General features: G+C 35.8%; 1 protein-coding gene across 2 annotated transcripts in view; it reads left to right on the top strand.

The window, feature by feature from the left end:
• LOC106058259 (guanylate cyclase soluble subunit alpha-2-like) overlaps positions 1 to 17,594 on the top strand; it is a 176,003-nt gene extending 158,409 nt beyond the window's left edge. For both annotated transcript variants that reach the window (XM_056037272.1, XM_056037271.1), the window contains exons 12-13: positions 12,094 to 12,248; positions 13,682 to 17,594. In XM_056037272.1, coding sequence (XP_055893247.1) covers positions 12,094 to 12,248; positions 13,682 to 13,889 — 363 coding nt within the window. In that variant the 3' untranslated portion in view covers positions 13,890 to 17,594. The remainder of the gene's footprint in view (positions 1 to 12,093; positions 12,249 to 13,681) is intronic.
• The last annotated feature ends 4,862 nt before the right edge of the window (positions 17,595 to 22,456 follow it).

Here is a 22,456-nt window from a genome sequence, read left to right as displayed (position 1 = left end):
ATTTCTCTATCATTTATTTTTGTTTTCCTAAATAGTATTCCTTCTTCTATGACATATTTCTCCATTGGGTTATTATTTCTCCTGTCACTAATTCTGTCATATGTTTTCCCAATGATGTTATCTTGTTTTTGTTCTTGAGCCAATTTGTTTATTCCTTTCAATTTTTCTGTTTTCATTTCTTCAGTTCCATCTTTCTGTTTTTCTGCTTGCGTTTCGTCTTGTTTTTGACCTTGTATTTCAACCTCTTTCTCTTTATCTTCTTCACCATTAACTATTTCATCATTCATATCAATAAGTTCCTGAGTTTCTTGTTTTGGCTTGTTCTTAGATCTGGTTATTACCATATTACTAATGTAATTATCTGTTTCAGTATTCCTATTCTGCTGTAACCTTTCATATTTCTTTTCCCATGCTTCAATTTCCTGTCTTGAACATTCCTTCAAACCTGTTAAGTTTCCAATTAACATATCATGTCTCATGTTAGGCATGGCTACTCCCTCACAATGGCCAGTGTAAAAAGGTGTCTCAATAAACACTTTAAATACTTTAAATTCCTTTATACTGCCATCTGCTAACTCCACTTTCCTTGTATATCCCCTATAATATTGCGCCTCAATGAGATCAGCCCGAACCACGAGTGTGTTACAGCCACTATCTCGGATTGCCTTTATTGGAACATTGTTAATAAAAGCTGGGTAAAAAGCAAAATTGTTTTTATTTTCCCTAACAAAAAACACTCTGTCAGAATCTCTATTTTTATATTCCCTGCTTTTACTCCTATTGTATGTGTTATTATTGTAATTGTTGTTGTAATTGCTGTACCTATTCCTACTGTCTGCTCTGTAATTATTTCTACTATCTGTCCTATTGTAATTATGTGTACTACTTGATCTATTATAATTATTCCTACTGTTTGACCTGTTTTGTGTTCCCCTGCATCTCATAGCCATATGTCCTTTTTTCCCACATCTATAACATGTAACCTCCCTGTTGTTTGACCTATCTCTACTATTGCTATATCTAAAATGTTGGCTATCCCTACTTCTATTTCTACTTCTTTCATTGTTTTCCTGTGTATATCCCACTAGATCAATATTCTTTTTATCTTTACATGAAAAAAGGTTGTTGGGATAGGCATTTTTATATGTTCTTATTATCTCAGTAACATCATCCAAAACTTTGGGATTCCTTTCTTTGATAAATGATTGTAATTGCGGGTCACACTTAGCTACAAAATTATCAAGTAATATAAAATTTTTTAATCCCTCAAAGGTACTGTCAATCTTCTCAAATCCCAGCCATTTATTAAAATAGTCTTTTTCCAAATTTATAGTGGTTTGTGGTTCTATCTGATTGGAAGGTGTGTTTTCAAAATATTTTTTTCTGAATGTGCTGGCATTGTGTCCATATGCATTCAGCAATTCCTTTTTTAAAATTTGGTAGCTATTTTGTACAGTATGATTATGGTTTTGACAAATTGTAAGAGCTTGCCCTTGTACAAAGTCTAACAAAATTTGAGACCACTCTTCCTCCCTTATATTGCAATTAACCATTTTAATTTCATATCTCTTTAGGTAGTCTGAAATACAATCTCTAGCCTCCTGAAAGGGTTGTAGTTTTTTCCTCAACCAATGGTTGTTATCACTTGAAATATTAGTGTTGTTTGTGTGATTATTACTATTATTGGTTTCAATGTGATTGTCTGGGGCATTGGTAGTATTAGTATTAGATCTATCATTAGTATTATTGCTATTAACTTTTTGTTTATTTTGTTCAGCTTCAATTCTTAATTTCTCAAGATCATATTGTAATTTCCTATCTGCTTCTTCTTTTATTAATTGTGCATCTAGTTTATTCTTTTCCATTTCTATCTTATCTATTCTATCTCTCTCTATTGTCACCATTTGCTGTACATAGCTAGTTAGGTCCTTTCCTTTAAGTTCTAGCTGTTTAGCCTCAGCAATAATTTGCTGGCGAAAAGTCTCCATATAATCAAAGTTTGGAGCTGTTGCCATTATGCTTATTTTATTTTAAACAATGTCTCAATATAGTTTTGATATGGCCTCCCTATTGGCCTAAATATCACAATTTAGTTTTCACAAAAACTCACTTTCAAATACTTCTTGTAATATATATATATATTTATATATTTAAATACCTTTGCTCAATGTTATATCAAGAAATATTACCTCAGTGGACTTACTCACAGCCACAATACTTGAATACAACTCAAAATTTTATATCACCTTAATTCAGTGGACTTACTTTAGACCACATAAACAAATATCAATACCTCAATACTTAATTCAATGGACTTACTTCTTGCCAATAAATACCCCTAGGACTATTCTAGTCACTAGTCTAGATTCAATACAACTTCAATACAACTTCAAATAGATAAATCAATATTATACCTCCAACAGTAAATCACAATCCAGTGATACTGACAAAAAATTTTATTCTGACCAATTAGACTGTGTTTAAACACATCTATAAAATAATGTCAACCGATTAATCGGGACAAAAGATCTATATATAAATAATTACTCCTTAGACTCAGTTGTCCTCAGGATAAAATAGATCTAAGGCTCTCATAGGTATAACAATTTAGTTAATACCTGGAAACAATCTAGAATTTATAATCTAGATTAAACGTGGCTTACCTTATCTACTTAAGATAAAATTACTAATATATAATAAGAATAATGTAAAATAAACGTAATAAGACACAAAAAAAATAAATCTATTCTAATGAGATGAGACTTTTTAGAGGAAGTATACACTGAAAGAGACAAATAAAGATAACTTCACTTGACTTCTAAAAAAAAATAAAATGTACGTGGATACGAACAAAACAAGACAATCTAAACAATCATCGAGACTTTATTAAATGGAGCAGGTCCACTTTCTAATGTGTCCTATAATGACGCCCTTATCAGGCAACCTGCTCTTAACAAAGATCTACTGTCCCTAATAGACTTAATTTAATAATAATGGAGAGAAAAAATAAACTTATTTTTAGTTAGATCCCCTTTGTTCAGTCCACGGAGCTACAACGGTCAGTTCCACACAAGTTCCCCACTGTCTTAGTCTTAGGCAAGGCAAGGTGTGCTCCCACAAAGGCTATTCGACAGGCAGTACTGAGTTAGGCCAATCTCTCCTGGTGCTGCCACAGTATGGTACGGTTCTCAGATAAAGTCCTCTGGTAGGGTTCCAAGGTTCCGGTTCCACTTGATGATCTGTTGGTGCTGGCTTCTGTCTTCAGGTCAGGAACATAAGTCAATACTGAGACAAGCTGGTGGTGCTGTCTCAAGAGAGGTAAAAAAAATGACTAAGTCCAACTCTCTCTTTTGATGAATATAAATTAGTCAACTTTACAAGTTGAATAGATGGTCACGCAGTGTGGTAGTAGGGTATACCATCACTCGTGTGTAGATTAGATTGTAAGCTCAGCAACACTGCAACAGTCAATTAATAGCTTGAAAAACAAACCTGACAAGGTGACTCCAACGGTCAGCTTGTAGATACTAGATATGTAGACTCAGATGACTTTCCGTACTCACAATAAACAGATAAACCTGACAAAATGAGGTATCTTCACTCTTGAGGTATATAGGTAGAGGTATACTGACGACGGACTGCCCTAAATCACTTCAACGGACGAAATAGTTCTGGATTCAGACACAATAGATATAGATCTAGTCAATATAGATCCAAGTTCAATCTAAAAATATCCAACATGGCTGACAAAGCTAGACGCTGGTAACGGTTTCGAATTTTCTCTAATAGAAAGTCTAGATCCACTGGAACAAAGATGCCAAAATCCAGCTGCAGTCCAGATAATTAGCACAGACGTAGGGTAGATCTAGTAGAAATAAACGAATGTTAATCCAGTACTTCTCCAGTGTACTTCGCCAAGTGTAGAACTGTAGATATATATATCCAGAACACGAAGTTAACTAGATTGTAGATCAAAATGACGCCCTGGCCGTCGTGGGTCGCCACATCTGTTGATGGTCTATTTTGTTGATGAGTATATATATGTTACTGGTGCATGCGAGTCCATATGACACAACAACAGAATGAATCAAGAATATACTTAATAACGCAGGCTGATAACTTCAACAATTTAATAAACAATAAAAAGGGCACAGTCCTCTGTCGTCGCTAGCCTAGCGTCGTCCTCTTAGGCGTCTTGTCCGTTATTATTCTTGTTCATCAACCTACTCTGTTCTTACTCGTCACATTACTTAGGAAAAACCCGATTCACATCAACTTCTACGCATCTTGTGTCATTACAATATAAACAAAATACACAATAGAAGTCTAATGTGGGCTCCACGACATGATTCGAGAACCACTGACTCGTTCAATCTTAAGCCCGACAGTCTGGCTTTACTGTAAAGTACCGTACAAACGAATTACTTAGCTCAATTTCAAGTAGGAGGTAATATGGACGATTACAGTAGACCCTCTAATAGCAAAACCTTTTATTTTAGTAGAGCGTTCGCTATAAAAGTTATAATTTTCTGGTGATGTTCTTGTCAGAACCAAATGTTATATGTCTACCTACAGCTTTGTATTGAAGTCTAAGTGTTACGTTAGACTTAAAGATTTGACTCTCACTAGTCAAACAAAACAAAAAGCTTAATAGCTGTGTTTGTTTTTTTCACAAACTGGTGACATTTTACAAAGTGGTCACATATCAATTTTACCATTGTTTCAATGTGAATGACCAAAAAATAAATTTATCTTCCACGAACATTTGTATAAAAAAAAAAGAGACGAAGAAAAAAAAAAAAGCACCATACACTCACATAGAAATGAATGCTTACACCTAGATGTATATGTTCCAGAAGTCACCCAATAAAACATACTCAGCTCCAAGCATCACAGTAAACGGACAGCCCCTTAACGTGGTAGACTACTTCACATATGTAGTTAGTATAGTGTCAAATGACGCCTCACTTTCAAGGGAAGTTGATAACCGTCTGGCCAGGGCTAGTAGCGCTTTTGGAAACCTTCAGACGAGAGTTTGGAAGAACAAATCGCTCCGCCTGCCTACAAAAATCAAAGTCTACCAGGCGGTGGTTCTCTCAACCCTTCTATATGGCTCTGAGACATGGACACTATATAAAAAAACAACCAAGACTTCTTGAGCGCTTTCACCAAAGATGCTTGCGCTCCAACATGGACATACGGTGGCAGAACCGCTCTACAAACAGCGATGTCCTTGCGAACGCCGGTATGGACAGTATAGAGGGACTTCTTTTGGTCCGACAGCTACGCTGGGCAGGGCACGTATTCCGTATGGGAGACGAACGTATGCCAAAGGCAGTCTTTTTTGGTGAGCTAAAAGGTGGTCGACGTTACAGAGGCGCCCCACGGAAATACTTCAAAGACCAGCTTAGGCGTCAACTTTCCTTGGCTGACATAGAAGAGAGTACCTGGCTGCATGCGTTGTCGGAACGAGACAGCTGGAGGTCAGTCACGAAGGCCGCGGGATACACATTTGAGACCAAAAGAAAATCTGCTGCCGAGGACAAACGCAGACGACGAAAAGAAAATCTAAATCGACCTCCAATGGTTATGCTTGCCCTGGAAGTGGCAACATATGTAGGTCACAGCTGGGACTGCGCAGCCACGGGAAATACTGTATTCCTCATTTATCTTCGGACTCGAAGACAAGCCTTATTATATATGGGAAGCGTGGTCGAGAGGCTAAGTGCGCTTGAACTGGGCTTGTCTTGGCTACCTAGAAGGAGGCTCAAGGTTCGACACCCGGCACGTGTTTACTGAGCGCCTAAAGGCAGCACGGAAAACCAACTTCACCCCCCCACCCCCCAACTGGTCCACAAATGAGATTGGACCAAAGCGCTCTGAGCATGCTATAAGCATGAAAAAAGCGCTATATAAAAGCTATAATAATAATAATGTGTATACATGTACTATCACACATGCAAAACACACTCTCTGGCATTGTTAGTATGTCCAAGCAGCCAAGGTGCCTACTGCTGATAACAGTGCGGATGTTCGGGCACTCTGCTCTTCGGATGTCATTGTTTTAGTACTGACAGCATTACGACAATAATACACAAGAATAGAATTTAGTTCATCATTCATTTGCCTTGAAATTAACTGGCAAAACAAAAGTTCAGTCCCCTTATTCTCTCTCCAGACCTCGCTCTAATTAGTCCTCAGAACAAAACAAACCACTCTGAACTTCTTTATTCAAATGCCAAGATATAAATTTGCTAAAAATGTTTACGGTTCCTTTTATTCACCACTCATTGTCAATTATTTAACTCAACAATACAACCTCATAGCTCGTTTTTTGTTCTCTTACTAAAGTAAAAAAACACACAAATCTTGTTAGTTGAAAACTTAGTCATAAATCTTCTAATTTGAACGCTTGCGTAATACCGCAGGGCATGAACCTATTTGCTTGTTTGTTATACAACACTAATTAAAGTTAATTTAATAGTCTTTCGTAACGTTCCGCTGATACTCAGGTCGTGTTTTGAACTTATAAAAGCAATTAACATTTAAAAATACATTGCAATGTAAGAGTCATTTATTGATCTCCAGTTAAGAGAAGATAAATATTTGTCTTAATGGGTATTTTATTAGCATTGTTGGTTGTTGCTTTTTCTTCCAATCATTTGTTTACATAAATCCTTTAACCTAGCATACAGTTTTATAATTTAGTGCAATGAGTAAAATGAAATGACTATCCACAGTCAGATTGCAACAATATATATATTGCTCTTTTAATAGATAGATCTATAGCTTTCTCATGCATCCTATTCGCTGTTACATTGGCGCACTCTCAAAACCACCAAAATAGCCGCTCCTGGACAAATTGAACTTGTGTAATTTTACGTTTGAATGACCATTCGACTGAAATCAGCCTACATGTAAATCTCTTGGACTCGCTGTTGCAATGTTATTTACATATTATTTTTTTCAGTTCAGAAATTTGTACGAATATCACAGAAAAAATAAAATCTTTCTATGTTAACATGGTACAGAAATCAGACAGGAGAAAGGCGGCATCATCAACCTGTCCTCTCCCCCAAAAAGAGGTTGTATCAATAGCTTTCAGGGGAAAGCAATATCGGAAAGAGAGGAGGATATAAGGGCCACAACCTACAGTAAGGAAAGATAACAAAAGAGAGCAAAGCTCAACATTTCTGGAAGAGTTCTCTCGTTTCAGCCCCGCAGTCTATTCCAAACACACTGTCTAAATAGCTAAGGAAACAGGGCTGTGTTGGTCCGTTATTACCAGGGGGAACTACTCTCATGGCCTCAGTGGTTTACATTCAGGCCGGATGTGGTCGCCATAGACGTACCTAGAATCAACAAAGACAAGTCTCCGGGTGTCTCGTAATAACTGACTGGAGGCAAGTAGCAGTTTAGTGGAGAGAGAAAAAAAGGAAAATGATTTTTAAAGATTTGTATTATATTGGGTCGACATCAATACAGCGAGATGTACTAATGGTTTTCTTAGAAAATAAGATCTATCTATCTATTCTATCTATCTATCTATCTATCTATCTATCTATCTATCTATCTATCTATCTATCTATCTATCTATCTATCTATCTATCTATCTATATATCTACCTACCTAACCCTACCCTACCTACCTACCTACCTACCTACCAACCTACCTATCTATCTATCTATCTATCTATCTATCTATCTATCTATCTATCTATCTATCTATCTATCTATCTATCTATCTATCTATCCATCTATCCATCTATCTATCTATCTATCAGGGGCGGACTGGCTATATGGGCTTTCGGGCAATTGCTCGGTGAGCCGGTACCCAAATGGGCCGGTAGGACCATAGTAAACATCTTTTTTGAAATCACGTCTGTATTTTATGAGCGACATATTTGGGGCCTATATTCACAGTATCACAGCTATCGATACATTATCAAACTTAACATAATGATTTTGAGGACAGGTAGACCTAGAACTGGATGTCCATCATATAATATACAATTTATGGGCCGGATGAAATAGAAATGCCCGGGCCGATTATGACACACAGTCCGCCCCTGCTATCTATCTATCTATCTATCTATCTATCTATCTATCTATCTATCTATCTATCTATCTATCTATCTATCTATCTATCTATCTATCTATCTATCTATCTATCTATCTATCTATCTATCTATCTATCTATCTATCTATCTATCTATCTATCTATCTATCTATCTATCTATCTATCTATCTATCTATCTATCTATCTATCTATCTATCTATCTATCTATCTATCTATCTATCTATCTATCTATCTATCTATCTATCTATCTATCTATCTATCTATCTATCTATCTATCTATCTATCTATCTATCTATCTATCTATCTATCTATTTTTTTTCTGATGTTTTTCCAAATAATGTTGTTCACAACACCTAATAGAATAACTAAAACTGCTTCAGGCAAAGTGGATCAGGTTAATTTAAAGTATTTTTAACAATATTTATTATATATATATATATTTATCTCTTTAGGGCGCTCCATACGGTCTGGGTTTGGTCCATTAATGATCCATCCATCGCTGTTCAAATTTTAATTGTTATAAGATTGATATGTAAAACGATTAAATGTATAAAATCACATTAAAAAAAAAGAAGTTAGTGCTGCGTTTCTAACAAGAATTGTAAATTGTTGGCTCTCACATTCAGGTCATAAAACGTTATTTCAATAATACGAATAGAATATAAATTTCCACCTTCAAAGTTTAATGACTATTGCGCAAAACATAGCATAAAAAAGCAGAGGATGGAATTACATGGCCGGTAAGCATAAAGGAGGGGGGGTCCTAGTTCCCAAATTGTTAATAAACAACGACCAGAAAAAAAGAAGGCTGAAACTGCTGCAGAATCTAGTGATTTTAAAATCATTAATTGTGATTGTACAAGTGTTTCATGGACTGGACTGTCTAACCCCATAAATATTAGTGATTGGGCTTAAACCATATGAATATCATGGATTAGATTATTTATCCAGAAAAAAATATTATGGATTGGACTCTTTAATCATATGAATATCATGGATTGGACTATTTAACCATATGAATATCATGGAATGGACTCTTTAACCACATATATATTGTACGAAGTCGAAACTATGCTTTTGCGACCATGACTTGATCTTATACATAGGATACAATACATTATGTTGAAAAAATATCGGAAACAAATTCTTTCAGGTCTTGCAATCTCAAGGGCGGATCATGTTCTACTCATTTGTTTCTTTGACCGACTGTTAACAAAGGTGTCAAGTGGCCAGCACAACGACCAACCGCCATGACCTCCCCAACGTATGTTGGGTCAAAAGAACCACAAGTTTTCACCGAGATTCAAACTCTAGACCCCTTGGTTTGGAAGCCAAGCGCTAAACCACTCGGCCACCATATATAGAATAGTCAGAACTGGTTAAAAATTACATTTTGCCTCCCAGTATCAGAAAAAGAAAAAAATTAGTCCAAGTAACACCAACATTATTTAATGTAAGAAGTCTTAGTAAAATCTCTGTGTGCCATTTGTAGACCATTTGTAGGATTTCATTTGAATAGAGTGTCAAATATAGATTTACCGCGAGTTCTGATGGCTCCATCAAGCAATAGTCATCGCGTATGCGTTGCATTAAATAACATCGAAGTGTTAATTGGCAATTATGAGAACCATTGAAAATGTTAGAATCTGTTCTATAACTTTCTTTTTTTCGTTGTTTTTGTATGTCAGGTATTTGAAAATGACATTCTGTTATTTGAGTTGTGAGCTATAAAAGGAAATGAAGTTAAACAAATCAAAGAATAAATAGAAAAAAAAACTTATAACAAAAAGTGTATCTAGACTTTTTTGTTAAGCAGGCAAGTGAAAATGGGGAGACAGTTGGATATCTTTGTAAATCTTTATGTGGTCATTTTTAAATGCATACCAAAATGTTCACTTAGGGCTCAAGATGCTTCATGGGGGCTAATTCAACTTTTACCACGTCATCTCTTATGTACGATTTCTTTTCCTTCTTTTCCTTTTCAAAATAATTAAGTAAATAGTTAATTATTTTTTAAAAGTTAATTTTTGTGTTGTCTGGTAAACGAAATAATTGTACAAAATGTCAGCTTGATCCGAGATATAATGTGGGAGAAATAACGTGTACAAACTGTTTACCCAAGAGACAAACAGTGTTGATATAAGCGGGTGTATGGGGTATCTAGGAGGGGTAGCACCTCTAGTGGACAGGCAGTCGTACCCTCTTTTTGAGGGTAGCTTGGCTCACTCTTGGTCCCCACTCGGTACCCAACTCTCACCTGTGGCTCCCAAAAGCTGTAGCATGCGCAGCGGCCACACCCCGGAAACGGCTTTGACTGGCCGGCTAAACCTGGTAGAGGGTATCTGACGTGTCCATGGCACTCAGTACTCTGAGGTTCTGTCAAACCTAGCATGTGAAGTCTGGACTTGGCGCCCTGTGCGTAACGTCACAAAATTAGACTAATCGGACAGAAAGGCAAATACCAGCACAGTGCTGTGGAGCACTCAAGAGCAGGACAAGACACACAGAAAGTCTCTGGTCATCTCTTGTCCCCGGACGTCTTGACCAAATCTTGCTTACGGAAAAGGATGGGCTTTAGGACGAGAGAGTGAGGTCGACGTGTTGCGCGAATCCTGCTCACTTAAATCCAAATCCCAGCGCAAGTCACTTGTCACTTGACTTTTGTTGATATAAGCTTTGTAAAAAAAAGCTAACACTTTGGTTGTTTATTGACCAAACTACAGCAATCTCTTTTGTTTCCCCATTGACAAACAAATATTCTGCTCTACGAGACGAACCATTGTCGTTCTACGACTGAAGGAGGCCAACTAAAAAACAAAACAAAACAACTAAAGCAAGTAACATCTACACTGTCTTTGATAAAGTTCCTTTATTTGTACAGACCTTTTGTGAATCTTGAATTTCAGAGTTGAGTCCCCTAACAACGTGTCGTTTCCGGGTCAAAGTATTCAATAGACAGAGTAAATTGTAGGGGTGGCCAAATCGAGACTCAGAATGGACCGGTTACTTGATTAGAGAATTGACCCACACTTTCCCAGTGAGAAACGAATATTGGGTCAAGATGAAAAGGAAGACACAGAAAAGATATCGGACATGGCCCAGTTTAAGATCAAAGCTAACTCCGAAGCTGACGTGAACATTTCCCACGAATTATTTATGTGTAGCAATAATCACCGGAAAAAAAAGCGTAGCTAGTTTTTTTTTACATAAAAGAATGAATAATTAAGCGTAAATTTGAAAGTAAAAAGTATTTATTGCATAGAAATGGGTTACACGATTTTATATCCTATACTTTATTTTTTTAAATAATTATTTTTAAAGACGTGAGATCCTATATATTACATACAAAGACGGCCGCATTACAAATGAAGATATTAAAAACATGATCACAACGGTAATTGGGCCCCACCAACCATTGTCCAACACCCCCCCCCCCAAAAAAAAAACCGCTAACTAAAACGTTATGGCCATATCACAAGGTCGTCAGAGCTCGCAGAGACCTTCCTTCAGGGAAAAGTACCAGGAAAAAGAAGTGGCAGACAGAGAAAGCGATGGGAAGACAATAAAATGAATGGGTGGGCCTGTAATTGAAAGCTATTCTATCCAAGACAAATAACAGAGAGGACTGGAGAAAGACGCTTGACAGATCATGTGTGGTGCCCAAACGGTTCATCAAACTACCTGCCTTTATTTGAGTAGTATTGTGATTGATCGTTGTGCTACGGTAGGCCATAGAAACAGCTTACCCTTTACACTTTTCATCGTCAAGTTTCAAAGAAATACTTTTACAGCAATTAGTACAATGACTCCATTACGTGCAAAAAGTGCTTGCATTGGGTGTTTCTTTGTAATAAACCAATACATACAGTATGACTAGATTTCTTTTCACATTACTATTCTTAACCTCGGGCCCACTGGTACCTGTACCTTGCTATGCTACTGCTCAAGACCTTACGCTTTTTTTTTAAAACACATACAAATATTTACCTCAATAGTAATGTTTGTTTGTTTCAGATGCGTATTGGGATCCATACTGGCCGCGTCTTAGCGGGTGTCGTTGGGCGCAAGATGCCCCGATACTGCCTCTTTGGTAACAATGTCACCCTGGCCAACAAGTTCGAGTCAGGGAGCGAGCCCCTCAGGATTCACATCAGCCCCACCACGTTTGAGTAAGTCTCTAGGAATTGACTGTGCATTCAATGTAGGACGTTGGAGGACTTGTGGTTGCTTGTATATGTACTGGTCATGTATTTGTGATGTACTGGTCATGTATTTGTGATGTACTGGTCATGTATTTGTGATGTACTGGTCATGTATTTGTGATGGCTTTGTATTTGTGTAGGTCATGTATATTTAATGACAATGTATTTATTGGTTCCACGACTATTCGTTCACTGAAGTCTATTCTTTCACCCGACATTTTGCTTACCGACAACTTGCTAACAGACAACTTGTTCACCGACAACTTGTTCACCGACATTTGGTTCATGACAAATCATTCACACGACAAATCGTTCACCGACAAATCTATCTGTGAACGAATTGTCGTGTCCCCATTTCTTATGGCTATGTATTTCTGATGACCACGAGTTTCTGATGACCACCTATTTATGATATCATTTATTTTTGATAACCACATATTTATGAAGGTTATAGGCCTATATTTTTCATGATGACGTATTTTTGATGAACATGTATTTATGGTGGTCAGTCATTTTAGATGACTATGTATTTATGGTGGTCATACATTTTAGATGACCGTGTATTTATGGTGGTCATACATTTTAGTAACCATTTATTTATGGTGGTCATACATTTTAGATGACCATGTATATATAGTGGTCATACATCTTAGATGACCATGTATTTATGGTGGTCATACATTCTAGATGACCATATATTTATGGTGGTCAGTCTTTTTAGATGACGTATTTATGGTGGTCATACATTTTAGATGACCATATATTTATGGTGATCTGTCATTTTAGATGACCATGTATTGATATTGGTCAGTCATTTTAGATGACCATGTATTTATGGTGGTCAGTCATTTTATCATTTTAGATGACCATGTAATTATGGTGGTCGTACATTTTAAATGACCATGTATTTATGGTGGTCATACATTTTAGATGACCATGTATTTATGGTGGTCAGTCATTCTAGATGACCATGTATTTCTGTTGGTCATACATTTACATGACCATGTATTTCTGTATTTAATATTTGTTTTGACTTCATTGTTTTGTTTGTTTTATATACATTACGGACGTTCGTTCCTATAGTATGTCCTTGCCCTATTCTCCTTCAGGAGAGCTCTGTATGGAATGGGACATGGTTCCTATTCGGGACCATCGCCTTGGCAGTTTGCAGCTCGTACAACACGACCAACAGCCATTTTTGTTTCTTTTCGCTTTCTAGATGTCTGGAACCGTCTCTCTGTGTGTAGCTATTGACCTGCCAATCTCCTAAACTCAATGCTTGTTATTACTATAGAATAAAAACTCTGTAATTTTATTGTTTAAGAATTTTGACTAGGTTTAGCGTTTCTACACATTATAAATGAGCATAACATTTTTTTTTATTTGCCTTTACTTTACAGGTTGTTGAAGCACACTCCTGGTTTTAGCTTTACGCCGAGATCTCGTGAGAACCTGCCAGCAGGTTTTCCGGACAGTATTCCAGGAATACCATTTTTCCTGGAGGACTACGAGTTTCCTGACGTCAAAGGATGCGGAGAGAGAGTCAACCACGTGGCCTTAGCCGTGGAGTATTATAAGATCAAAGAAGAAGGCGTGGCTACGAGTTAACTATGAAGTTCCCTGTATTCTAAGAATATCCCTTATTTTTAAGTCCCATACTTTCAAACTGCGATGGACGAAGTCGACTCATTGTGAGAAACATGAAGCTATTGGAGCTATTGGAGTATCTCTGGAGAAGCAATAATATCGATGTTTCACTGTGTAAATAGCTTAACAAGACTCATTCAACGACCTTTAGGTTGTCTTTAACTTAAATTATTTTCAAGAACTAATGAATTGTGTAGTGAACTAGTGTGTTTAGAGTTCAGTATTTGTTTCTCTGCTGTTTTTATTTTATTTAAAGTGTTATTGATACATTTCATATCACCACAAGTTCATCAAGAAGCCTTTTTTATTCTATTAGAAAGATTGTGTCAGGAAACTACGATGGTTCTCACATTGGGGATATGTTGTCACTGAAATACAATTATTACATAGATTACCACTTGGTCAGATAGCGTGTATTCACTAGGGATAAATATATTATTCAACAATTTTTAAATAGATTTTATTACATGTCTGTATTTACTAATTAAAGTCTCCAGCCAATAAAAATATGTTTTTAAATGTAGATCTTTATAGCATATTCGCTCAATTTGACTTATGTATAAACTCATTTAATAACTCCCAGATCAATTTTAATTAAAAACTTTTTATCAAATATTTAAAACTTTTTCCTTTAGATGTTTGCATAATTAACCACTATATAAAATACTTTTAACAAATAAAACAAAGGTTATATACGGGAAAGAACTACACATTTACAGCAATATCTCTCACTACTGTAAGTCCTATTTATCGTTTTTTTATATTTAACAGATTTAAATAATAACCCCAAATTAATTAATAAATTAACTTTTTGATTGATTAGTATTTTGTGAGGGGCAATGAAGAATTGTGTAAAGTTTCAACTTGATCCGAGAAAGGAAAGCGGGGAGAAATAACGTGTACAAATTTTGTACCAGACAGTCCAGAGGAGTGAGTTGAAATAAACTTTGTTAACATCAAGTTTGGATGGCGTAGGATCCATGGTGCAAAGGGGTTCAATGAACCCGGGCCTATGAAGAATAGGGGCTCACAAAGATACTTTAAAAAATGAAAAACAAAAGTTATTGACTTAAGAATTTCAATGTATCAAATCCTTATATAATTTTTTTAGTGTTATTAAAGTGCTAACAGAGATAGAGCCACAAAAAGCGATATAAACAATGAATGTAAAAGCGATGATTAACATTGAGACATATTTCTTCTTCTTGCTTGAGACTGATTTCTGCATCGAATGGCTCGGGAGGACCTAAGGTAGCGTCTAAGAAGTGCGAACTTGAATGTAATGACTCCATTACTTCTAGAAAGTAGTACTGACAAAACAATGTTGTTGTTTTTTTTAATGTACTGATGGATTCTTGATGGCTAGATTTGTTTTTGTTTTACTCAATGTAAGGGTGGGGGCCCACAATCATATTCTTAAACTCGGGCCTTGATACGCCACTGGAAAGACGTGACTTAAAAAGACCAGCATGCAAATGACCTGGTTTTTAAACTAAAGGTTGAGATAACAGATTGCTTTGGTTTATCGATAAATCACAGTAGTTCTATTTTTTTCTTCATACCATCTCGATTGTTAAGTTTTTTTCACCAATATTTGCTACATTACAATTCATTTGATATTTGTGGACGGGATTGTCTCTCCAAAATAGGGCTCCACAGCCACATGAGGAAGTGTGCGAGATGAACCATAGTCGTCCTACGACTGAAAGAGGCCAACAATAATTCATTACCATTGCTTCGAGTGTTTCTTGTACTAACATATCGGAAATAATTGTTAAAGTTCTTGTCTCTTTACAAAAAAAGATAAACCAACTCTTTGAGCACTGTTACCTTCTTTGACGAAATAGCTCTGATTTGATTTGTCCATCGTAGAGACATCTTCCACAACGTAAAGATATGTACATTACCTAGTCCAGTCTATTTATAGCACACCGACTCCTGGTATTAATCACTTGATATGTTTATTAATAAACTGGAAGCACAATATTTATAATTTTGTTTTGTTGAATTTTGTACCAAAGTTATTCGATTTGACGTAACATAAAATGCATACTCGTGTGTCTGCTTATATGTACATTTGGTCAACTTACTAAAAAAATATTTTTTATCCCCCCCCCCTCGCTTTTCCACACCCATTGTGATGTTTTGAGTAGAATTATAAATAACTAAAAAATCTCCCCCCCCCCACGTATGTATATTTCAACCTAACGTTCTTGCTAAAACATAGTCCGCTAATAAGATGTCAACAGTGACCTTTTTTGGGGGCCATTCTTTACCGTCTGTTCTTGTATGTCTATCCAATCTTTTTATTGCGAACTTTTGAGTTCACAGTACCAAAACGCTACTAACATGGTCCCTAGATCAAAGTAGAACAGAAAACGATTGATGTGAAAACAATTTACACGCTGCAGCATAGATTGAGACCACCCGAAAACCCCATTCTCCTACCAATGTTTTCTGATATTCGATTAACCCCCCGTCAAGTCCATGAATGAATGTTGTAATATATGACTATATTATGAGCATGATTGTTTTAATGTAACTCTATTTATTTACATGCGTATCTTACTCATCCACTATTGTGATACTTCAACTATTATCTTTTATTACATTGTACGTATGTCTACATCAACTTGATCTGTGTATGATAACACACCTTTGTATGGACCATATGCAGGCTTTGTGGAAAAGCAATAATTTCAACTATTTTTTTTTTTACTTGAGGAAATTTATTTTGGAGTTTAATTTGTCAAAAAGTCGAAAGTCTTTGTTGTTTTTTTTTTTTTTCCATAGTGTTAGATTTAGATATAGTGCACTTTCACACACCAGAAACGAAACGAATGATAAAACTATATGAATTCGAAAAAAACATATAGTAAATGTGATGCCGAACTCTGGGCACACATATGGGAATTATGACTGACGCCTTCAAAGTATGCATTACAGTAAAGGGTAAATAAATTCGTAAAATAGTCCACAGTTTCTCAACGCTTGCCTAAGTTCTTATAGGAAACATTCCCTTTGCCTTTCCCAAGATCACGAGAGTAGCCTAACTTTAATGTTAACATAAAGTCAACAACAACAAGACAACACAATTAGTTTTGAAGAGATAGAGACTGGATGCTTCTTTTGAGCTTCAACTTGAGCTTAACCTTAAAACGCTCATCTCAGGCACACAAAAATGTCGTTAAGTAGATACCATAGTTATGCTGTCGAAGTCATTTAATATTTTGTTTGTAATAACGGCAGATGAGTTCTGTAGTTCAAAGTTCAGATAGTTTGGTAAAGATACATTTTAAGGTTAGTATAAAAAAAAGAATCACTATTTTAAAATATAATTTTTTTTTCGTATATATTTATGTCTTAAAACTTCAGTCCATGTTGTGTGACATTTAGGAAATGAAAGCAGGTCAAATTTTTAAGAATAACAAATGGCTGCACATTAGATCTTCACTAACACATTATATATTATAAATTATTTTTTATATTTTGACAGTAACATACTAACACACACTTTTTTTAACTGAAAATCAATTGTTTATTATCAATATACTGGTAAAATGTCAATTCAATGAATTGTTAATACGCAAATATGTTTGGTTCTTATCACTGTATTTATTAATAGGTCGTTGCACCATGTAGAAATTAATAAATAAGTACACTGAATTTTTGGGTTTATTCTTTTACTTATAGTTATAAAATGTTATCTATCTATCTATCTAATCTCTCTATCTATCTATCTATCTATCTATCTATCTATCTAATCTATCTATCTATCTATCTATCTATCTATCTATCTATCTATCTATCTATCTATCTATCTATCTATCTATCTATCTATCTATCTATCTGTCTATCTATCTATCTATCTATCTATCTATCTATCTATCTATCTATCTATCTATCTATCTATCTATCTATCTATCTATCTGTCTGTCTGTCTGTCTGTCTGTCTGTCTATCTATCTATCTATCTATCTATCTTTATCTCCCTCCCTCTGCCTCTCTCTCTCTCTCTCTCTCTCTCTCTCTCTCTCTCTGTATATACAATATATATATATATTGAAAATTATGAGTTTAAAGCAGCCTCATATCTGGATTTAGTATATGTCTGTTCCTGAGAGTTAGGAATTCATAACATAAATTATAAACATATACGGGAAATCCAAAAGTACGCCAGCGGGATTCCGCAACCTTTTTTTTTAAAGTTACAGGTGGCTCTGTCTCAAGATGGCGAGTGTTGAAATGCGGTTTATCTCTGCTTCAAGTTTAGCGACGTCTAAAAAAAACAACTTTGATATCAGAAGGAATAAACCCACAGGGCTAAATATAGACGAAAAGTTGTATATAATTTGTAGCAATGCAACAGACTTTTTTCACCTTCTCTTGCAAAGGAATTGCTAAAATGATTCACACAAAAAATTTTTTTTTTTTTAAAGGATAGCAATTAGTTTGATAATAAATGTTTTGATATCTACTGATAAACTTTTGTTTCGTGAGATGTTATTTCATCTTCCATGTTTTTTTTAAATTAAAACTGCAAGTTCTTAGAGCTACTTCCGGTTCTGTGGAAGCGTGGTGTTTGAGGGTGAAGCTTTGGCTTCCGAATCTGGGTCTACGGTTCGAATCCTGGTGATGACTGGGATTTTTTTTTTATTTCGGTATCTTTGGGCGCCTCTGAAACCTCCCAGGTCTAATAGGGTCAATATATACTCTACCTGACATTAGTTGGGGAAATGTAATTTTAATCTAAAAAGATCACTGAACTATATACAATATTGAGAAAAACAAATCTAACGTAAAAACATCCACCTAAAAAAATACACCAACATATAGATCTAAATCACATTTGTAATTAGCGTAGATCTGTATGGATACCAGTCTTAGACTATTTGTAATTAGCGTAGATCTCTATAGATACTTATCTTAGACTATTTTAAATTAGCGTAGATCTCTATAGATACTTGTCTTAGACTATTTGTAATTAGCGTAGATCTTTATAGATACTTGTCTTAGACTATTTGTAATTAGCGTAGATCTCTATAGATACTTGTCTTAGACTATTTGTTATTAGCGTAGATCTCTATAGATACTTGTCTTAGACTATTTGTAATTAGTAACCAACATTCAAATGCAACATAAAACGAGGATTTCAACAAGAACATTTCATTTCACTAGAAGCACTGGATGCATCAGTATCACAGCGAAACTTATTCTTCTAGTTTTAGCTCTGTCATCATGTCCCTCGGTTTTCTTTTGACCCACAGAATGTTTTAAAATATCAACATTAACTGGTAGGTTTAATGAACAAAAGTTATTGTTGAAGGGATTCTCTGATCTTCTAAAGTCAAGAAACAACAAATTTTTTTTAAAAAAAGGGTCCTTGTAGTTATGTGTCCATCTTCTCGTGTAAACTGGTCCTTTTAAAACGGACTTCCAGCTCCTAATTAGAGGGTGTTGATGTCGAGTTGTTTCTTGATATGCTTTCATCTTCTTCTAAACGTCGGGAGACGGGTTTACCAAGCTACAAGTCGTAATGAAGGAGAGATCTTCACAATTTCTTGTCATGTTTGGCATTACAATATATTTACCATCTCTTCTCTCCACTGTTTCTCTCTCTCTCTTTCTTCCCCCCCCTCTCTCTCTCCCACACACACATCGACACACATTGAGCAGGGCTTTATTTATGTATACAACTAACAATCCAAAAAAAAAATGACATTAATTGTTGTTTGCCCAAAGGCTCGCCCCTGAGTTTCATCTCTCACGTCGTGCGGATTTCACGTTAATACAAACCGAGACAATTTGTCTAAGTTCCTAATGTCCGTTTCTTAGAATCTCGTTATTTTTAAGTTTCTTAGAAACAAAGTGATACCCCCGAGAACTAATGAATGTTTGCCTCCTAGTTGATTTAGACGAGATGAGAGTTTAAACTAAAAAAAAAAAAAAGTTTTAACAATTTTTATGTAAATTATGTAAAGTTTTTTAAAAATGTTTCTAAATGTTTAAAAATGTTATTTAACAAGAACGCTCATCTGTTGCAGCACTTGCCTTGGCGGTCATTAATTATATGCTACAGCAGCTTAGATATATAGATCAAAGTTATAAGCAAGTCTGCACATACACACATATACATCACATATACATACATATAAAAAAAATAATTTATACATACGGAAAAAAATATATAAGCGTTCGAGGAGCCTTCAAAATTCTGCTTTCTTAATAGGCATACTCTCTCAGGACTACCTAGCAAATAACCCTGTTCTGCTGGAGGATGGTGTGGACAGTATAGAAGCACTACTTACCATTCGGCAGCTGCGCTGGGTCGGAAACGTACCCCGCATTGAAAACGAAAAGTGAGCTTAAAGTAAGACGGCATAAGCACTTTAAAGATCAAGTCAGGCGCCATTTTGCCCTCACAGGCTGCTATGCTCCAACCAGAACCATTCTATCTCATGCGAGTGTCACACAGCTGCTCGGCTTTCCAGACGCTCTTCCAAGAACTGAATAACGCTTAGCAAACATTTAAAGCGTTTATTTACAAGGACAAATTTGTACAAACACTCCTTTTTCCCTAGTGCTATTAGAGCATGGAATGGGTTGCCTGAGCTAGCCAGGAAAACCAGTGACTTGGCAGAATTTAAGTCATTGGTTAATATGCATGACTAAATGCATGACGCGTAGGACGTAATCATCTTCTTTTTTGAAGTAACGTCTGTATTATATAAGAAGATAAGATAAGGGGAAAATAGTCGTCAAGTCTTCTCTCTAAGCGTCTCTATTGTTCTTCCTTCCTAGCGTCCCTAAACATGTCGTATTTCCTGTCTAATTCTACTCTTTTTGTCTCGAGATTAATACGCAAATTACTCTAAATATATATATCTGACAGAATATGGACAGTTGGAGAGCTGTCACGAAGACAGTGGGCCATACCTTTGAGGCCCAAAGAAACGCCCTTGTTGAAGAGAGGCGCAGAAGACGTATAGAAAATTTAAATAGATCCCCACCGGACAACAGCTTTGTCTGCATCGGATGTGGGAAACTAAGCAGGTCGCAACTGGGTTTTCATGGCCATGTGAAACACTGCATTCATCCATTATCTTCAAAATCAAAGACATGGCCATTGATTAGTTAATTATTAGTTTAATTTTTTAAGACTAGAAAAGTCAATTGAACGGTCGTCCCTCGGACAGTCACAGAACACAATGAGGAGCACTAGAGTTAGCAGTTACCACACTAATAAACCACCCAAGCACGACGAACAGATTCTCTTCATGACTGACGCCAGTGCAGTACTACAGTGTCTGAAAAAGTCTGATGCTTCCTATGTAAAACAACCCAGGACAACCCTTTTAAACCTAGACAACAACAGCAAGGAAACTGTTCTCAAATAGATCCCAGGCCACATTGAAATAGAAGAGAGTGAAAAAAAAACATATTAGCCGAAGATGGGAGAATGACTAAGCAAATAGAATTTTAAAAAAAAAAGCTTCTTAAAAAAACATTCCTGATATTAAGCGTAGTTGTACCAATTAGTTTGGATTAGTCTTGTAATTAAATCTGTAATAGATCTAGAAATCTGTGCGATTAGAAATATTTTTTACCCATTGTTTTTGTTTAGCGCAAGTTCATTCTTTTAGCTTTCTCATTGCGCTGTGATCTTATCACTTGTCTGAACCAGTTGGAAAGGGGTGGGAGGTGGAAACAAAGTGATTGCTTTTTAAATGCGTTTAATGACCTGAATTCGAACTTGAGAGTTAAAGCTTCTTCGGCAGTGCACTAACAACTATGCCCGGAAAATGCTTATAAAAATACAAGGTTTGATAGTTATCTATTGTTAGTTTCAATCTTTTCTCTCTACAAAGTATAAAAGGGACTACTTCAATACTACCTTATCAGTCAAGTACAATTTCTTTCCCTTGTTCGAGTTACCAAACAAAATAATTAGTTACTAATAATTAATTAACAAATTGGTATTTTATTGTACTGATTCTTATTTAGTCGGGTACAAGGAATACCTGTGCGAAATGTCAGCTTGATCCGAGATTGGGTGTGGGAAAAATAACGTGTACAAACTTTTTACCAGACAGACAGACAGAAAGACAGAGAGAGTTAATAGAAACTTTTTACAAAATTCGTCTTTTTCCGGAAGAAAGGAAAAAAAACAAAAAGCAGTAGAAACGAAATTTGACCTGGATTGCCTGAGCCAGCCAGGAAAACAAGTGACTTGGCAGAATTTAGATCATTGGTTAATATGTATGACTATGTATTCTGTATGGTACAATCTCTTGTCATCTTCTTCAGCCAGTCTATCTCATTGCTGTGTCCAAAATGACGTGTAGGACGTAATCATCTTCTGTCTGTATTATATAAGTCAAGATAAAAGAGGCCCTAACAAGACAGTGGCTCCTAACCCTCCCTATTGAACAAAAATTATAGAGCTGCTATCTTCACTGAAAATGTGTATTAAAGTACATGTAAGAACTTTTGAAAACCAATAAGCTATGCGCCAACAACTCTATGGAG

The sequence above is a fragment of the Biomphalaria glabrata genome, chromosome 8 (assembly GCF_947242115.1).
Source record: "Biomphalaria glabrata chromosome 8, xgBioGlab47.1, whole genome shotgun sequence".
Lineage (NCBI taxonomy): Eukaryota > Metazoa > Mollusca > Gastropoda > Planorbidae > Biomphalaria > Biomphalaria glabrata.
This window is presented reverse-complemented; position numbering and strand designations above follow the sequence as displayed.